Raw genomic sequence first — 18,807 nt, forward strand, 5'->3', positions numbered from 1 at the left:
TATAACGTTTTTTTACAGTTCATAAATTAATTTAATTGTAGCTTTGGATAGTGTATGAAAAACTAGTACTATCATGATATCAAGTAAAATGTTTTTAGATAGAAATTACGTCAAATTTAACTGCGTAAATTATTATGAAACGGAATAACAGATAGAGTAATTAAATTTATACTCCATACATTATAGTCATGGAGCAACATCTAGGATCAAACACGTAAGCTATTGTTAGCCCCATATGCTACTTCAGACTACGTAATAGATTTACTACTACAAAAATATTTAGGGCAGCAGCCGTTAGAAGGGAGAGTTCTCCACGCTTCCCACGAGGTGCAAGATAGAAACGGGAAATGGTGTCTCCATTTTGATTGCTTCTGTTGTTTGATGGACGACCCCACACGGCGATGGCAGTCAAGTACTCCAGACCATGATTGTTGCATAGCCAGACTATCCTAACTTTCGTGTACACTTTATTTCCACAAGTTTATTGTTGCGTAGATTTTATGTAATACGAGTACATATTAAGGAATCTCTAATTATTCATACAGGAATCATTTATATAATTACAACATCAATTGTAGTCACTGAAAGGAAATTAATTACATATTGCATTATTGCTAAAGAAATAATTTCAATGTGTGGAGATGTATAGTTTTCAAAGACTATAATCCGTATTAGACTATCCTCAATACACAAGCTACTGCATGTTATGCATGAAATTACCTTCGATACTCAAACTGCTGCGCTTAAGGCTGTATTAGATTTGGATTTTCGAGTATACGCAATGATTACATGGGGTAAATATGTTGACTTGAAGAAGGGTAGAGGGGCTAGCAAAGTAGCAGATACCGTAAAGCCAAAATTTCTTATATAATTTGGTGAATTAATCTATTACACATTTGGGTATGAAAAACCTTGAGAAACACCAGCATAGATTGGGAATAAATATTACCTTCATCCGAATAAAACTTTGAATTGTATATCAGTGATATTTATTTTCGGATGGAGAGAGTACATTTTTCTCTACAACTAACAAAATGAATCTGGAAATGCAGAGTATATGGACAGACTTTTGGTTCCTCTGCCTGGAGATTTGGAGAAGCATCAGCAGGTTCAAACTTGAGTACAGATTTCTCAGCCGTATTTTGCACCAAGTTGAGAACCCTGTTTTCGCTACCATATCAAGACTCGTATACACCGTCTAGTATGATGCCAAAATTGGAAACATTTCTCAGTTAAGATTGTGGTCATTTCTGATTGTTCCTCTTAACCCTTTTTCGTTGCTTTGGTCCCTATAATATATAAGCAAACATCAAAATTACATTGCTTCGATCAAATTGTCATTTTAAGCAGAAACAATGAACAGCAGATTCGGAAAAGTCTTCATTTTCCTCTATGAAGAAGGATTTTGCCAAAGATGAAAAGAAAATACCTCGGCTGATAATGTCTTGAGGGGATCTCGCTTCCTCGATTTTCTCTTTAAACCCTGTTGTCCAGGCTTTCTATTATTACCCATTGCTGCTCGAGCAAGTTTGACAATCTTGCTTGCTTCTTGTGTGGTTGGGTCCAATAAATATTCAGGAACATCACGCAGATGCGCCGGAGGTTCCTTCTTGCTGAGGACTTTGTCATGCTTTAAAAGATCTGTATAGACGAGACTCTCTCTTTAAAATCCAAATATATAAGATATTAAGCAGAAATTGAAAATTATCTAGACAATTAGTTACCTAGATCTCTAGGATTAGCTTCAAAATGGGATTTCAACCTGAACAAAAAATTGCACGGCAACAACAAGATCAGTGTCAAGTCAGTCAATACAGCATAAAGCTTCTCCACAGGAATAGAATTGTTTCATAAATCACAAAGTACAAACAGTCCTTTTTAAGATAAAAGTAAGTGTAACAAATAGTCAAATACAGCAGAAGCCAAAACTTACTTTTCAGAGTTGAGCATCTCGTTCCTTAGATCTTGTGCCCGAGATTCTCGTACAGCAAAACTAGTCACACTCCTGAACACATCCTATAAATTGAAACCAATGCTTCAACAATGTACCTTTGACTTTTGGGGGGGAAAAAGTAAGCTCAATTTATTCCTCTTCAAAAACAAAAATATGTACACATGCAGAACATAATTTATGCAGTTGTGCTAACAATACTGAGTCAATACATACAGCTTTGACCCATAAAAAAACATATAACCCCCCCCCCCCCCCCCCCTCCCCCCACAAAAAAAAAATAAAAAAATAACAATAACAATAACAATAACAATAATAATAATAATAATAATAATAAATCCTTCCCAACAATATAATTTTTTCTCAACCTCTAGCTGAAATAAATATTTGAAGAATAGAGGTCCATTTTCAAATCAGTTCCTAACTTCCTAATACAGCACCCAACTTCCATTGGTTTCCAGTCTGCATATCACATATTCACATCTACAAGGTCAACCCAAGAGCTCCAATTGCTAAAAAAGACGCTCCCATAAGAAAAAGCCCTTCAAAAGCACTATAGCAGTATAACTCATACAAACAAAAGAAGCTAAGCAGTTCTTCTGGCACAGATAGACTAGCAGTCTTTTTCACAATCCTAACCTCCAACATCAATCTATTCCAAAGAATCACTATTCTTTAATGGAGATGACTTTCAAAGTACTAAGGTATATTATCCTTTATTTGAAATACTTGTCAAAATGACCTTCTACATCACCACATATACCACTGGAAATGGACTGAAAGAAAGAGAAGCGAGACCAGTGAAGGATGGGAAAATACTAAAGATAGTAAAGTATCAAGAGTGAACACAATGATAATGAAGGCTTGAATTGACTATACCAAAGTAATTGTTGAATCTAATTCATAAAGCAAAGGAGGTAATCTATGCCAGTCACATTTAAAGAAGTAAGTTTTGTTGACCCATATACTTTAAAAACAGTACAAGGATTACAAATCATGAAAAGTGCTCAATCTCAGGATAGAAATAATTTTTAATTGAGCAAGGCTAAAGAGCGAGGAGGAGTTATTGACAGTGGAGGTCATTCCTTTCAATCTTATATATAAAATATAACTGTTAATATTTGAGTCAAACCCCTTCCTCAATCACAAAAAACAAATTTGACAGTAGTTATACAGTGTACGAAGTAACGAACAGATGTTAAAGAAATACCTCAGCTCGATATCTCAACGATTCCACCGCATTCTTTGTGAGTAGGGGAAATGGAGCAATATAGTTGGTATCATCACTTGCTTTCTCTGCAAGTGTAGCCTTTAGCTCATCAAAAGCTTCCATCTCGTCTGGAGAGACCTACCATATAATGAAAATATCAGAACACCAACAACCAAAGCATTCATAATTTTATCAAGCACAAGCCTGCTCATCGTTAAGTTATCAAAATAGGAGAAACATAAGATTAAAATAAAAATCAGATATTGAACAGTTATGATTTAAGGAACTGAACTCAAATGAGCAAGTAAATACCAGTAACTATAACACATATGTTCTTCCTCGCTGTGAAGACACGACTTTTGTATATAAATAAACCATATGGTCTCCCAGAACATAGAAGAAAAAAAAATGAAAACTCGATTATATGGAAAGCAGTTGTAATAATTTCACATGGTAAGCCAAACATAATTCATTATTGGGTTGAATTGCAAAATTTAGCTCTGCTTTGCACTAAACAGTCATTTACATCTGCATTGTTTCACCAATCCACAGGTAAGGATCAACAAATTAATAAGCATCATGCTCAGAAAGGACACAATTTCAATGTAATGTTGTTCTTTACCATAAAGTAAATTTTATTGTTCTAAAGCCCGAAAAAGCTGGCCAGGGTGAGTAAACATCATAGGCAGTAGGCAACATCTAATCACATGCATATCACCATACTTCAGAACATGTTTTTTTTGACAAGAATAAATATTTCTAGAACTACACAGGACAAATTAAAAAAAGAAGACAAGCTGTCAGATACAAAATGATTGCTCTACTATTTGAACATCTTTCCAAAACATAGAGAAGCTTAAAATGTGAACCACCATTGAGAGATTTAAGAGTCAAGTCACCGCTCCGCAACCTGGTATGATGTAAGGTTAATTACCCCTCCAGATTATCAAATGGGAGTTGCCAGTGAGTTTTGCATATATTTTGTACATGTTCCTATCATATCCAGGGTCTATAAATTAGGAATTTATATGCCTAAGCCAATATAGGGGAAAGAAAAAAGAAGCAGGAAGTGTTGCTTGAACATTTTTTTCCAGCATTCAACTAAAAGATATGACTGTAGTCACAAACAATATATGAAATCACTAAATCGTCACTGTTTAATGCTCTTATAAAACAATGTATATGCTACCTAACGAAACTTACAAGAGAAACAGATGCTCCAGTAGTAAAAGCTCTTCCAGTGCGTCCAATTCGATGCACATATCCAGCGACACTTCGAGGCATCTCAAAATTTATAACCTATAAACAAACAAATAAAGGAGAAAGTCCAGGTGTTGTTAGTGTGTTATAACAAGACCACTCAAGTAATTCAAAGCAGATAATCACTCTATCTAAGTCAAGTGTGAATAGCCTGTAGCTATCATATAGCAGCAGCACATTATGTAATTGATGCTGTGTGATGCACAAAAAAGCCAATTCAAGAGTCAATATAACCACATTCTGGCATCAAACAGTAATCATACCATGTGCTCCAGAGGTCAATCAAGAATTTCTGCAGCTAATGTTACAAATGCTTCCAGGATAAACTCCATCATAGAGCAACAGCCTTATTCATCTCAAGCTTATGTCTCCCAAACAAAGAAGGGAGATAATTGAAATGAATTAACACATAAATTCAAAATCCTGTTTCATGTTAACATAATTGTCCAAAGATAGCTTGTAAGAAAATTAGGAAATGCAACATCTTCATTGACATTACTATAATTACCCAACTTCACAGATCAAAAAAGTAAATTAAGACTTGAATCTGATCTCTAAAAATATGACAAACTAAAACCCTACTTAAAATCAAAACAAAACAAACTGACTTCAAATAGAAACAAAACAAAGAATTAAAATGCTGAATTAAAAGTTTTCCCTTTGAAAATAGGAAAGAGAAATGCGCGGTGGAGTAATGATCAGTTTCCACTTAGCTGATATTCGTAACAATTAGTTTGTCTATCAATTTATGGTTCTTACAGTTTGGCTGTATCCTTTACGATTTCAATTTTATTCACCGAGTGTTTTTATAATAGCTTCCAACAAGATGCAAGTATTGTCGCTCAAAATCTTACCAATTATTAGTGCATACATAAAATCATTTTAAATTAATTATTTTGGATAACAGCGTTGAGAAGTTAAAACTAGATCATGCACTACAACTAAAATATTAAGAGAAGTAGTAACAAGCAACCAAAACCTTAAACTTTGATCAATACACAACTACTATAGATAATGATGATTAACAGTAGCAATGACAGATTGATTAGGATCATAAAAATACATGTCCGGAAGATGACTAAACCATTAACAAATCCCAACGACAAACTTGTTGTACTTTGTTAACGGTCATTCTATTACTCCTTCCAACAAGTTGCATATTGATCAAAGAATAGGTCTTGATTGTAGACCCTTGTTTAGTTGGGAGAATGTGAGCTGCAGATCACAAACTCAAGTCTTGTTAGGTATATAAATATTTCTGAATTAAAATTAGAGTCCACCAACTATACACCTAAGAGTGAACATGTAGTTACATGCTATTCTAGAACTAAATTATGCAAAAGTCAGAGCTATGATCTTTCTCATATGCTACCACAAGGAAAAGATCTGTTGGCTAGCACAAAAGGCTAAAACAGAGAATGCCACGTATAGTCGTATGAACAAAATGTTAGATAACATGTGATATGAATTAAATAATCACAGGGCCTTGAAAATATGAACGTAGCATAGATCAACAACCTAAAGCGCACATATTAATACAAAAAAAAATTCACATACCGTGTGCACATTTTTGAAGTCTATGCCTCTCACTACACCAAATTCTGCATCCAATTTTAGCTTCCTGCATTTGTTGGATTTTTTTCCTTCCGATTTTTTCTCACTAACCTCCTGATCCTTTCCAGCTTGGCTGATATCAGTTGCAATTAAGTAATCAAAAAGACCTGCATTAAATTCCTGGTCAACAAAGAGCTACAGGGTCAAGAACCAATGTCCCAAAGTCCAAATTTTTAAAGGAAATAGCCAGCCAAGGGCATAGGTAGCACAAGTTGCACAAGGTCCAACTAAATTGAAGGCTAAAGCAATGGCGGAGACAGCTCATACCTCAAGCATATGAAGCCTAGAATTTTGGGGCAACTCAGCATTTAGAACAGCTGATCTGATAGCAAACTGCCATACAGATGTAAATATTAAAAAAAAAAAAAAAAAACCTTGACATGAAATCAGTACTCAACATTACCTATTGTGGCCACATTTAATCAAACTTCGAGCAAGGTTCAAGGACACTTGGCCCAAAGTTTATATCCTCAATTCAGTCATTAATAATCAAAATGAAAGTTCATTTACATTATGCCAAACATCCCGAAAATGAGCACATCATTATCAGTCATTGTGAAGGTATTATAAAAATAAAATAAAAAATAAAAAAATAGCAATACCTTTTCTAAAAAGAGTTTTAACTTAAATCCCATGTCGATTGTATTAGTGAAGATGAGTACTTTCTTCTGAACCAATTCCAGCTTTAAAAGGGCAAGAATGTAGATGAACTTATCATGAGCACTGCAAGAAATCTAGGGGGAAAAAAAAAAGAAAGAAAAGTAAATTTATTGCATAAAGAATATAAAAGCAGCACATAACCCGTAACTGACAACAAACACATATTGGGCCAAAAAAAAAAAAAAAAAAAAAGGAACACAATGATTCCTAAACTTTCATAAACATTAAAATCACGAGGAGGAAACATGGAGAGATGAAGCTGTTCATGAGTATACTTATTATACAAACAACAAAACACATTGAATTCACTGAACTTCCTGCAAAGTCATTTTGAGTCATAATTAGAACAAGTATTTGTTTTGCTTATTGTTTACAGGATAATAGTAGAAAGATCAACTTGGTGTTCACATCACCCTACAATCAATATCTAACGCAAAACAAAAAGTAAAATTGAAAAAACAAAGGCATCGAGACAGCACCACATAGAAGTTATCCCCATCACAAAATCACAGTACATGTATATTTCTTCAAATTACTAATGCAGTAGGCATTTTCCTACTCTTCAGTATTGACTGTCTCAATTTTTAAGGGGTCATAAGTCTTTCCCACTCAAAGATCCATAATAAATAAGTTTTCTGTCACTTTGTATTATTTCCCCCAAAAAGTCTTTTAATGGTTCTGAAATCCACATGCTAGTTCATGGAGTTTCTTCGTAAATTATTTATGATTCATAAGTATAATTCTCAACATTTCATGATAATTAAGCTGACACAAAAACAGGGATGCTTTATCAAAATGAAGTATGGGGTAACGTTTAGATCATAATACATACAAAATAACTCTTACCCAAAACTGTTGCACGTTTTTAGGAATAAGTTCATCATTGGTACCACCAACCTCTGGCAAAGTCAAAATATAGGGATTGTGTAGAATAAGTTTCTTCAGCTTCTCAACATCAGCACTATATAGGTAATAAAGAAATATTAATCAGGCATATTAAGAAATTATAAATACATATAAAAGTGTTATCCCCCATGGAATTCACTTCTAGAAAAATTATTCGTTGATCAATCTTAAAGAGCCAAGAAAGATAACAGAGATTCATGAATCAAGAAAGGAAAAAAAAATATTAATAAATATAAAAAAGAACAAACCTTGATGTAGCAGACATCAAGAGGCATTGACAACGTCTAGGGACATGGGCTGTAAGAGATCTTAGATCATCTTCATATCCATAAGACAACAGGAGATCTGCCTGAACATAAACACAAGTTTATAAATATGGAAAATAATCAGTGCCACAAATAACTGCTAGCCTAAAACTAATACATCAACGCTCCACAGCTTGCCCGGCTCTATAAAAAAAAGAGAGAGACAACAAGTATCAACAACAAAGAGATACTAAAATCAAGATTAACCTCATCGAGAACCAGCATAGAAAGAGATTCCTGAATGGCTTTCGGTTGAAGAGCACCAGCTTTCAAACAAGTATGCACACAAGCAGGTGTTGACACCAGAATATCCGCAGGGCCGGACAGCGCCTGCTTCTGATAGAATTTACAAACGACATCAATCATTAATAACATGCTCAAATTACAGCAAAAACGAACAACTTAAAAAAGAGCTTATAAATGACAACTAACCATCTCAATAGTTGACATAGTGCTAGTAAGCTGAGCAACTTTCAACTGAGCTCTACACGATTCTATAATAGACGTCACTTCAGAATAAACCTGTATAAATTTTAATCACAAATCAAAAACCCTAAATCCCCAAATTAAACCCACATTAGAAAAATGAAAGCATGAATAAATTAAATTCAAAACCTGGTGACATAATTCTCGGGTGGGAACAAGAACTAATGCGGCAGGACCGAGGCGGTTATTCGAGCCGGTATCCGAAAATAGTTTCTGGAGCAATGGAAGTAGATACGCAAATGTCTTCCCTGACCCAGTTTTAGCTCTGGCAACCACATCCTTACCTTCCTGTTCAAATTCACCCAATTTGTGAACAAATTCCTTGAAAATTAGGGTTTAATTTGAAGATTAACGAATGTAGAAGAAGAACTTACGAGAATTAGGGGAATGGCGACACGCTGAATTGGTGTTGGCTTTTCGATTCCTTTCTTAATAAGTGCTCGAAGAAGACGAGGATCCAAGCTTAGTTCCTCGAAGCTCTGGTTATCTTCGTCTACTTCAATTTCTTCTTTCTGAGTCGTTGAATTCTCCATTGAAGAAGGTCTGAAGGTGAGGAGATTACAGAGAGAAACGAGTAAAAGAGAAAATTGGGGTTTAGGGTTTTAGAGTTTTTAGAAGAAAGGAAGGAATGAGATAATATGATATGATCAACCCAGTAATAATCTACGGGCCATCATAAAACTTGAATTGTAGGGCTTTCTGATTGGGCCAAATATCTTGATATTACTCCTACTAGACACAACAAAAGGCAAGGGGGTTCAAAGTTTGCTTTAAAATACTGATCGTTTATGAAATTTTGTGTGAACAACTTCTTCCGTTTCTATCTATTCTTCTCATTTTGCAATTAGTTCAATGTAGATGTTGCCTGATTGTGGTATTAAGCATCGAGTTGTTTTCGAGTTTTGTTGTTGGAGATTTATTCCAAACTTTTGATTAAAATTATAGTGCTCATAATTGATGATTATTCCCCTTGGTCAACGTTACCACATTTACTAGTAAGATTTTGTCTGTTACAATCTTATAAATAATACGATAGCTGTTACAAAATTAAGAGTTTATTGTCAAGTAATTTTTCAGTTACAAAACTCTTAATTTTCATATTAATTTTAACGTTCCTTTTACTAGTTATAAAAACCAAGTTTTTACTTTCAAGTAGGTGTGTAAAAAAGGAGTCTTCTACTTACTTCTAAAAAGGAGTCTTCTACTTACTTATTTTCTCTCTCTAAATAGTATCTTGTCTAAAATTGTTCCAAGATCTCAGCCAACAAAGACGGATCTCACTCTGTCCATTGGAGTGTGCCTTTGCCGACGGAGGAGGTGTTAACCCTGGGGTCAGAACCCGTAGTCTAGCCACCGTAGTTGGGGTTTTTCTGACTTAGGACAGTGACTCGTCACGACACCTCAATTGATCCGACAACGAGATAAGTTGTTCCAATTCATTGTTTATTTCCTTCCGTTGTGCTTTTATTTTCAACTTTAATAGGAGTGATAAGTTTTGAGAATTGTGGATGGCAAGAGTGGTTACACTTAGGGATGGACCTCTTTCTTCTACCACTATGGTGAAAATTCCAATTATCGCCTGAGAGCATGATTAGGTAAGGATGGTGCTATGTTCTCAGGTTTCAACTGGCCTCTGAAGATTTTTAAAAGTATGACTTACAACATAGTATTGAGTTAGAAATTTAGAATTCATTCATAATACATGTCATCTCTTGGTTAAAAATTTTCCCTCCAAATTTTTTTTTTAATTTTTTTTTTTTTAATTTTTTGGTCAAAGCTTTTTAGAGAAGTTTTTAATACAAAATACAATAATATTACATTTCCTATTTGATAAGTGTATTCCATTTGTACACATTCAAACAAAGATATTATTTTTTTGAAAAATTTGTCAAAAACAACCTTTTAAAGTGTCTATTTTATTAAAAACAACCTTTTAAATTTTTTTTTTGCAACTTCAGACCACATTATAAAATTTTTTTACCAAAGACAACCTAATGCTAGTTTTCGGCGTTGACTCTATTTTTCCGATGTTGACCACGAGTGTGTGAGGCACGTGACTTCATATATTGCTAATTATACCCCTTTCCCCTCCAATTAACTCCTATTAAAACCCTTCAAAGTGACAAATTACTTTGAGAGAGGAGGGGATTTAGTACGAGTGAATTGGAGGGAAAGGGGTTTAATTAGCAATATATGAGGTCACATGTCTCATACACTCGTTGTCAACATCGGAAAAATAGAGTCAACGCCGAAAATTAGCATTAGGTTGTCTTTGATAAAAAAAAATTATAATGTGGTCTGAATTTGTAAAAAAATATTTAAAAGGTTGTTTTAAATAAAGTGAACACTTTAAAAGGTTGTTTCTAACAAATTTTCCTATTTTTTTATACAATATTATGCAATAATAGTTTGCTATCTATAACTTTGTAATGAAATTCATAGTTATTTTTATTAGTCGTGCATATATTATTCTCTCTGTTTTCTTTAGTGTGATAAATTTTTTTTGTAACTAAAGAACTTTCATCCTATTTTGCAATTAGGTATAATTTTTTATAATTAAATAATAGTGTTAAACTAATGATAAGTATTAAAAATTACCGTGCATGGCACGGGATTTAACCTAGTACTAACATAAATTAAAATTTATTTTAATTAAAAATAGAAAAATCATTTTAGTAGCGTAATTTGTATGAATCTTAAAATTATACATAACGTTTATACAAACAACTGAACAAAATTATTTTATTATATTATACTCCCTCCTTTTTAAAAGACTAGAGTTGGATTTGCACATTTGCCAAGACACAACTTTAATTATCAAAATTTTTAATTAGAGATTATTAAAAATTATGATTTTATATATATATATATATATATATATATATATATATATATATATATATATATATATATATATATATATATAAGCAGACAATATGACAAATCCAACAACATAATATATGATCATATTTATATTGTATATTGGTAAAATAAATTAAGTAAATGATGACACATGAATAGTGTAAAATATTTTAACTCAACATATATTGAAAACTTCAATTTAATTACTCTACACATTTTATGCAATGTGATTATTAAAATTAAAATAAAAACCGCTACTACTCACTATAAATATATTTTTAAAAAGTTGATTACGGAATACTAATTATCCTAAAGTAATCAACTAAATTTTCATTTAATGCCGGTCAAAGTGTGTCAACAAAAATATAAGGACAAATGTATGTATATGAGTTCGTATACGAGTACTAACCTTTTTCTTTTTCTTTTTCTTTTTTTGTAAGACATATACGGTTACTAACCTAAGCTTATATTTTCATTTTCTTATATAAAACCTAATAGCTTCTAAATTTCTATTACTAAATTATTTTTTTATAAAATTCAAAATAATAACCTTTACGCATTTGGTATAAATTAAAATTCAAGTTATTTTGTCACAAATATTATTTTTTTTTGGATAAATTATTGTTAAATTAACAACCATTCTTTATTTCCCTAAAAAAAAAAAAAAAAAAAAACCATTCTTTATAATTTTTGTTGTAAAGTTTAATTATAATCGTGCATGGCACGGGACTTAACCTAGTACAAGTATATAATTAAAGAGTGAGAAATGAATATTTAGAATTAGGATTGGTTTTATGACTAATGGGATACCAATATATTTTTTTAAAAAAGAATAATTTGGAACAAGCATATGTTGTGTATGCATGACGAAAAAAGGGATAATTTTTAGCAAAGAGCGTCATATATTCTTTTGGACTTAAAATAATTTTTCAAATCTTTGACATTTATTTTCAATGGATGTTAACGACACTTATACTAAATATTCAAAATATTGTGTAATTAGCGGCATATATTAGCACAAGTGGTAATAAAAAAAAAAAAAAAGCACTGACTAGTAATTAACAAACTATCCAAATATATTGTGTAACCAAAGGAGTATATTGCTATGGGAAGTAAAAGTACAATACTAACATTAGCTCATTAACTTATTGTGCACATTTTCATGTGTGTTTATACCCAACAAGCAGCAGCTAGGTCACGTACATGTTTGCTAAAGAGGGGAAAAAGAGAGAATTTAAGTGAGCAATGTAATGAAGAAATCAATTAAAAAAAAAAAAAATCAAAATAGTACAATGGAAAACTTCAAAAAATATATATCTTAAAAAAATATGAGAGTACTGTAGATAGGTGGGTCAAACTATAGTAGTGATACTAGTATTATACTACAATACCTGCAATATACTCCTTGAGAATGTTTCTGGCTAAAAGCACGTCCATGGAATCTCAAGAAACCCATACAAAAACAAAAGTGTTTCCTCCCCATTCCAAAGGGTCTTGGTCTCCCACCACCCCATATTCGCATTTACCAAAACCTTCTTAACTACTAGACAATCCTAAGAGCCACTCCACGCACCGAAACACTCCTTACGCCTTAAAAGGTACTCTGATCTACTATTCTTTCACCCGAGTTAAGTAAGTTTACGTTGTTTAGTATATCAAGATTGTTGTTACGTCATCTTTATCATATTTCATAAACTTATTACTCCGTACTCCTTATTTTTGTTGTAAGGTTAATTTGATGTGTTTTCCACAAACAAGTTGTAATTGATTCTTCGAGTTATTTAGGGACCAGACCCTGTGGAATGATTATTAGCGTTACTAAAAAAACCAGCAGAATGGCAATATACCAATGATATCACCCACTAAAGCATTACAGTATCAACGAAACTTTCGGTCACTTTCTCCATAGCCTGCGTAATTTCCCACTCAGAAAATGACAACTTGTGGCTCAAGTATCCAACTATACTAGTGGTCCTTAACCTCAGCCTTCCTATCTCAACAATTTATGATTCTCATCAAAATTCCATGACCAAACTGCTCATGTACTCGTATTTGGAAACTTAAAGGCTCGCCAATTGCCTTAACTCCATCAAAACTCATTGACTCGTAATTAACTTTTTTGAAATTCAATCCGAAAATTGGGTTTATTTCACTAATAGTCAAATAATATGGTGATGAGAACAATTACATAGTACTTGTACAGTTGTACATGACAAATCCATAATATAATTTCAGACAATTTAATTAAGTTTGATAAAGATAATCATCTTGGGGAAAACATGACAACCTAAAGTTATCAATCGGAATTTCTTGTAGGTCTCAACTACTAGCACAATCGCAATTAAAACAACTAATAAACCCAACAATTAAATGGAAGACAAAGAGAATGTCCATTATATTAGGTAATTTAGGACGGTAATTGTCAGACAAGGCCGTAAATTTTGATTCACACGACATTTTTTTTTACCCATACACGACAATAATAATACGAGTAATAAGAAAAGAAAAGAATTCAGAAAAAAAAAAAATATACGAGTAATAATAATTGGAAGCATTCAACATAAACTCGTATATACTGGTATTGTACTAATTTATGAATGTCTCACATGTTCAATTCTTTTCTCTGTACATTGTCGATTTCCGAACTAAAAAAAAACAAAACAAAATTCCTTTAAACCACCCAAAAAAAAAAAGTCAAATCATGTAACAAAACCATAATTCAATTACCCTCCCTCTGAAAATGAAGATCAGTAGCGACTAAGATCAAATTCATACAAACTGGAAAAATGTCAACTAAACAACCTATATTTATCTTATACTAACAAACAATTTCCCAGCAAATAAAATTAAAAATCCAAAAATTAAAAAAAGAAAAAGAAATCAATAATCAGGCATATGGTGGCTAATCTTGCCTTCTTCAGCAGCAGCCATCTTCTGTTCAGAAACCTTTAACCAAATACAAACAACTGTAAAACTAACAATCAAGCTCAAAAGCCCACTTCCAAGCCCAATTCCAACTATCGCCATCACAGACAACCCTCTATTTTTGTACGGTTCTAACGGATATCCGTACAAATCCTTATTCCCTTGAAACGACGTCGCATTAAACCTCGGCAACGTCCCACTCCGATTCCCAATCGACGGCGGAATCACCCCGGACAACTTATTATACGACACATCGAAAGTGTTGAGTCGCACGAGGAGACCCAGTTGCTGAGGAATGGGCCCCACTAGCTGGTTCCCATGTAAGTCGATGACATTAAGGTAAGCGCAGAGGTAGAGTGAGGGAGGGATCTGACCGGAGAGACGGTTGCCGGAGAGATTGAGAACGGCGAGGTTAGAAAGGTCTTTTAGCTCGGAAGGGATCTCGCCGGAGAGAGAGTTGGAGGAGAGGTCAAGGGTTTGGAGGTTATTGCATTTAGAGAGAGAAGGAGAGATGGTACCTTGGAGTGAGAGAGAGGAGAGAGAAAGGCGGAAGATGCGGCCGTTGTTACAAGTGGCGCCTTGGAGGTGAGAGTCGAAGCCGTTACATGGGTTGGCGAAGTTGGGTTGGGTCCAGTTTTTGAGATTATGGGCCGGGTCTTGGAAGGAGGCGAAGAGCTGGGATAGACAGGCTTCGTCGCTTGGATCTGAGGTTGAGGGGTGGACATGGAGGAGGAGGAGGAGGAAGAATACGGCGGAGATGTGGTGGTGTTGACGGTGGTGGTGTTTTTTCATAGGTTTGAATTTGAATTTGGTGGGTTAATTTTGTGATTTTTGGGGGAGTTTGATTTTTAAGTGAGGAGAGTGGTGGGTGATTTGGAGAGGAGAGAGAGAGAGTGTGTGGAGAAGGTGGGAGCTGTGAGTTTTGTATTGGGTTGGTTGTTTTTGGTGTTGGTTTCAGGGAGAAGTGAAGCTGAAATTCAGGAAAGAAATATGGAAATGAATGGAATTCGAGGGTGAATGCGTCATTCTGCGCTTAACTTTCCGTTTGTTTTACAGATTAATGTGTACTCAATTTCTGTACTAATAATACTTTCTCCATTTTTTAATACTTACAACACTTTTCAAAAATGAAAATGTCACAATACTTGCAACACACTATAAATGGAAAGTTAGTTTAGAGAAAAACTATACTATTTCCCTTATTTAAAGCACGTGGCCCATTTTAAAGTGTATTATATCATGTGAACCCCACATTTCTTAAATACCGTGAAAAAAAGTGTGTGTTGCAACTATAAAAAAATGGAGGAATAGTTACGGTCTATTCTGATTTACTGAGATGAGCTGAGCTAAACTGAACTAGACTGAATATTTTATGAGAGAAGAAAATTAGGAACTGAATTGATTTGAGCTGAATTGAGCTGAAATGAATATTTTATAAGAGAGGAAAATTAAAAACTGAACTGAACTGAACTGAAATTAAGCTGAAGAGAACAGGTCCTAATCCGTACTACTATTCACTAAATTCCGCTGCTTACAAATTCCCCCAATTCCTCTCCACTTGTGTCTTAGACTCATTCTATTTACCTTCATAAAATTGAAAGTTTTATGTTGTCATACGAAATCTATTCAGTAGAACTTATTAGACTTGATTAAAAATAGGAAAAATTGATCTATAATAATCTCAACTTTGACCCATTTTCTTTAAATAATCCCAACTTATATAGTACTCATATCTCCTTATAATAATCTGAACTTTAATAAAGTAAAATCAATTTTCTCCGTTTCTAAATAATTGCTACACAGTCATCTTGTGGCACACACGTTAAGGTCAAAGTTACATGGTGTAAACAACTAAATTAATCAAAATAATTTTAACAGATGATACTTAATCCCTTTCTAATCATAGTATTAAAATTATATTTTTAAAAAAGTTTGTTTACCTTCATTAATCACTTCCTAAAACTGTGTGTCTAGAGGTTGTGTTGCAAGTAAAAGAAAACGAAGAAAGTAAAATTTTAGATTTTTTGAATAGCAAAATAAAATAAAACTTTAAATAGGTACCAAAAATCAAAGTATGTATTTGATGGTATTTATAGTCAAAATTTCCTAAAGTTAATTACGAAATATAAGATGGATTAAGATCTAAGATATGCCGGTATGCCCTAACATATCGATATCATAATTTCGCTTTTAGCAAAAGGAGTCCACAATGGAGAACTTTTTGGTGCAAGAATTACATCATACGCTCAAGCATGTGCATTTAGGCGTGATTAGGGAGAAGATTTTCTCCCCTCTTTTTAGCAATTTCGAGTCGTAATATAGGTGATTTAATACGTATTCTTTGTGATTTTATTATACTTTTTGTCCAATGGAATAAAGAATTAAGTTCACAAAACATATTTTATATTCTTTGGTGGGGCTTATCCTAATCATATTTGGTGGCTTTTGAGTTGTAGCCAAAACCATGTTTTACTTAATTATTTTAAAAGGGCAAAAAAGTCATTTGATAGTTGCATAATGCGTGAGTATGTCGCGCACCATGATCTTATTCTTAGCCATTAGCCATTAATGACTTAAAAGCTTTGTATAGTTGCACGAGTTTGTGATTATCTTCATGACAGGAAGTATTTATAGTAAAGTTGAAATAGAAAAACAATTAACTTGTATTAAATACAGTATTTTGTATATCCAGTAAACATAAAATACGGTCTCTAAACTTTGCCAAAAGTTTGATTTTGGTTCCTATACTTTCAAAAGTCTGATTTTGGTATAACTTTATGTTTCTCTCCCCCCAACTTCTTACCTTTCCCATTTTTAAAACTCCACCACCCTACATATCCAACCCACTTTCACTAGCACCACCCTCTCCCACCGAAAAGAACCTAAACCCCCACCAAAACCACCAAATTCCCCACTGTACTACTCCCACTAAAATCACCAAAAACCCAGTTACTCCCTATGAAAACCACCAAAACCCCTACCAACACCATCAACGAACGACCAATATTGCTGCCGTCAAAAACGAAACACCAAAACCATCAACACCCCAATCAAAAACCACCAAAACCTCTATCACTCTCACCAAAACCATCACCACTCGCATTGAGATTGACCAATACCCCACCACTCTCAGTGAAAACCACCTACACCGCCATCACTCTCACCGAAAACCACGCACCACCTCTAGATCTTCAAGCCTCCAACTTACCAATGCATCCAAAGCTATAACCTATAAAATTATAAGTATATATTATATTATCCAAACTTCAAGGTGGTTGTCGTCTCGTGAACTTGACATGGGTTAATCCTTTATTTTTGTTTTCGATTTGATTTTTTTTTTCTTTTCACTTTGACTAGCTTTTCTAGATTTGTTGGAATTTTGGTTTTTTTTATTAGTTTAAGACAGTTGTGGTGTAATGATGGTGGTTTATGTAGTGGCGGTGGATGTGGTGGTGGAAGTTACTATTGTAGTTTTATTTTTGGGGCAAAGCGAAGACGAAAGCGCGTCGTTTTATTTTTGTGGTGTTTCATTACGCCACATATCTTGCTGAGTCTCTAAACTTTCCCCTTAAAAAATATTTAATGCCAAGGTCCCTAAACTTTCACAATTCTTAATATAAAAAGACATGTCATATGGGCAAAATCCCTAAACTTTCCCCTTCATTTGACAACTCAGCATTTTAGTCCCTAAACTTTGCCTAGTCTTTAATTTTTTCGCCGTAATAAGTGTTTAGTGGTGGTGGAGGGATCTAAATCAGACTTTTGAAAGTTAAGGGACCTAAATCAAACTTATACCAAACTTTAGGGACCGTATTTGGTCTTTACTCATACATATGTATCAACCATAAAATGTTATCGTAATACTTGGCATAAAGTACGAGTATTATCGAATAAATCAAAACATCATTATAAGAAAATGACCAACGTATCTTCTGTACAAGCAAATTATAATACGGAGTATCCTATCCATCAGATCGGACCTTTCTTCTTGTCTCAGATATGAGAAGATTTTCCACAAGTAGTTGTTACTAGTAGAATAAAATATTTGTAATTAACTTTAAAAAATGGATTATCTTTAACAGTATTACAGCTAAGGGTGTGTTATGTTAGGAACTTACAAGTATGCACAGGCTGATAATACGTACAAATTCTTAAATGAATCTGGTTCACACTAATTTATTGTGGACCATTAACATTAGATAAACTATAGTTCATTTGGTAATATATAGGCTATAAGAGGTTAATTTTTTTAATGAAATATTTTATAAGGTCAATATTAATAATAAAGGTCACTATGTTAAAATTAGGGTCATAACGTCGTACTTCAAGTTCACAATAGTATTAAACGTTATACAACTTTTAATAAAGGTTACTATGTTAAAAATAAAGGTCTCTATGTTCAATATAATGTCAGTTGCGTGTGTATAAACCTCGGGTCCACAATAATATTATTGTGAACCAGGTCCACGCAAGTATTTCTGGATAATACTCAGCTGTACTGTTGTACTTGGTAAGCATAATGTATCAACAAATAATTATGAGAGTTAATTAAGAATTTAGCAAACTAGGGTATATTGTCCAAAGCACAACATAACACAATTACACCACAGAATATAAGTTAAATGGAC

The 18,807-nt window shown here is 33.5% G+C and overlaps 1 protein-coding gene and 1 pseudogene across 1 annotated transcript; both read right to left on the minus strand.

Annotated features, from left to right (window-relative positions):
• Positions 1–843: 843 nt before the first annotated feature.
• Positions 844–8,995, minus strand: LOC145561851 (DEAD-box ATP-dependent RNA helicase 16-like). The gene is made up of 15 exons (XM_081621970.1): positions 8,767–8,995; positions 8,522–8,680; positions 8,339–8,428; positions 8,114–8,242; positions 7,850–7,950; positions 7,542–7,656; positions 6,638–6,769; positions 6,303–6,368; positions 5,979–6,155; positions 4,365–4,460; positions 3,162–3,299; positions 1,934–2,016; positions 1,725–1,762; positions 1,430–1,641; positions 844–1,289 (listed from the first exon to the last, which is right to left on the minus strand). Exons 1-15 carry the CDS (start codon positions 8,923–8,925, stop codon positions 1,245–1,247), a joined length of 1,740 nt encoding a protein of 579 aa, XP_081478096.1. The 5' UTR covers positions 8,926–8,995; the 3' UTR covers positions 844–1,244.
• A 4,488-nt stretch (positions 8,996–13,483) lies between these two features.
• On the minus strand, positions 13,484–15,203 carry LOC145561854 (receptor-like protein 44 pseudogene; annotated as a pseudogene).
• Between the last annotated feature and the right edge of the window lie 3,604 nt (positions 15,204–18,807).

This window comes from Chenopodium album, chromosome 10 (assembly GCF_948465745.1).
Source record: "Chenopodium album chromosome 10, dcCheAlbu1.1, whole genome shotgun sequence".
Taxonomy (NCBI): domain Eukaryota; kingdom Viridiplantae; phylum Streptophyta; class Magnoliopsida; order Caryophyllales; family Amaranthaceae; genus Chenopodium; species Chenopodium album.

Bases quoted from the DNA above. Each gene is read 5' to 3' on its own strand.
- LOC145561851 (XM_081621970.1), bottom strand. From the start codon at position 8,925: ATGGAGAATTCAACGACTCAGAAAGAAGAAATTGAAGTAGACGAAGAT. The intron at 8,243-8,338 runs GTTAGTTGTCAT...AAATTCTATCAG, and splicing joins CTATGTCAACTATTGAGATG to AAGCAGGCGCTGTCCGGCCC. The intron at 7,657-7,849 runs GTTTGTTCTTTT...TTACCTATATAG, and splicing joins TTGATGTCTGCTACATCAAG to TGCTGATGTTGAGAAGCTGA.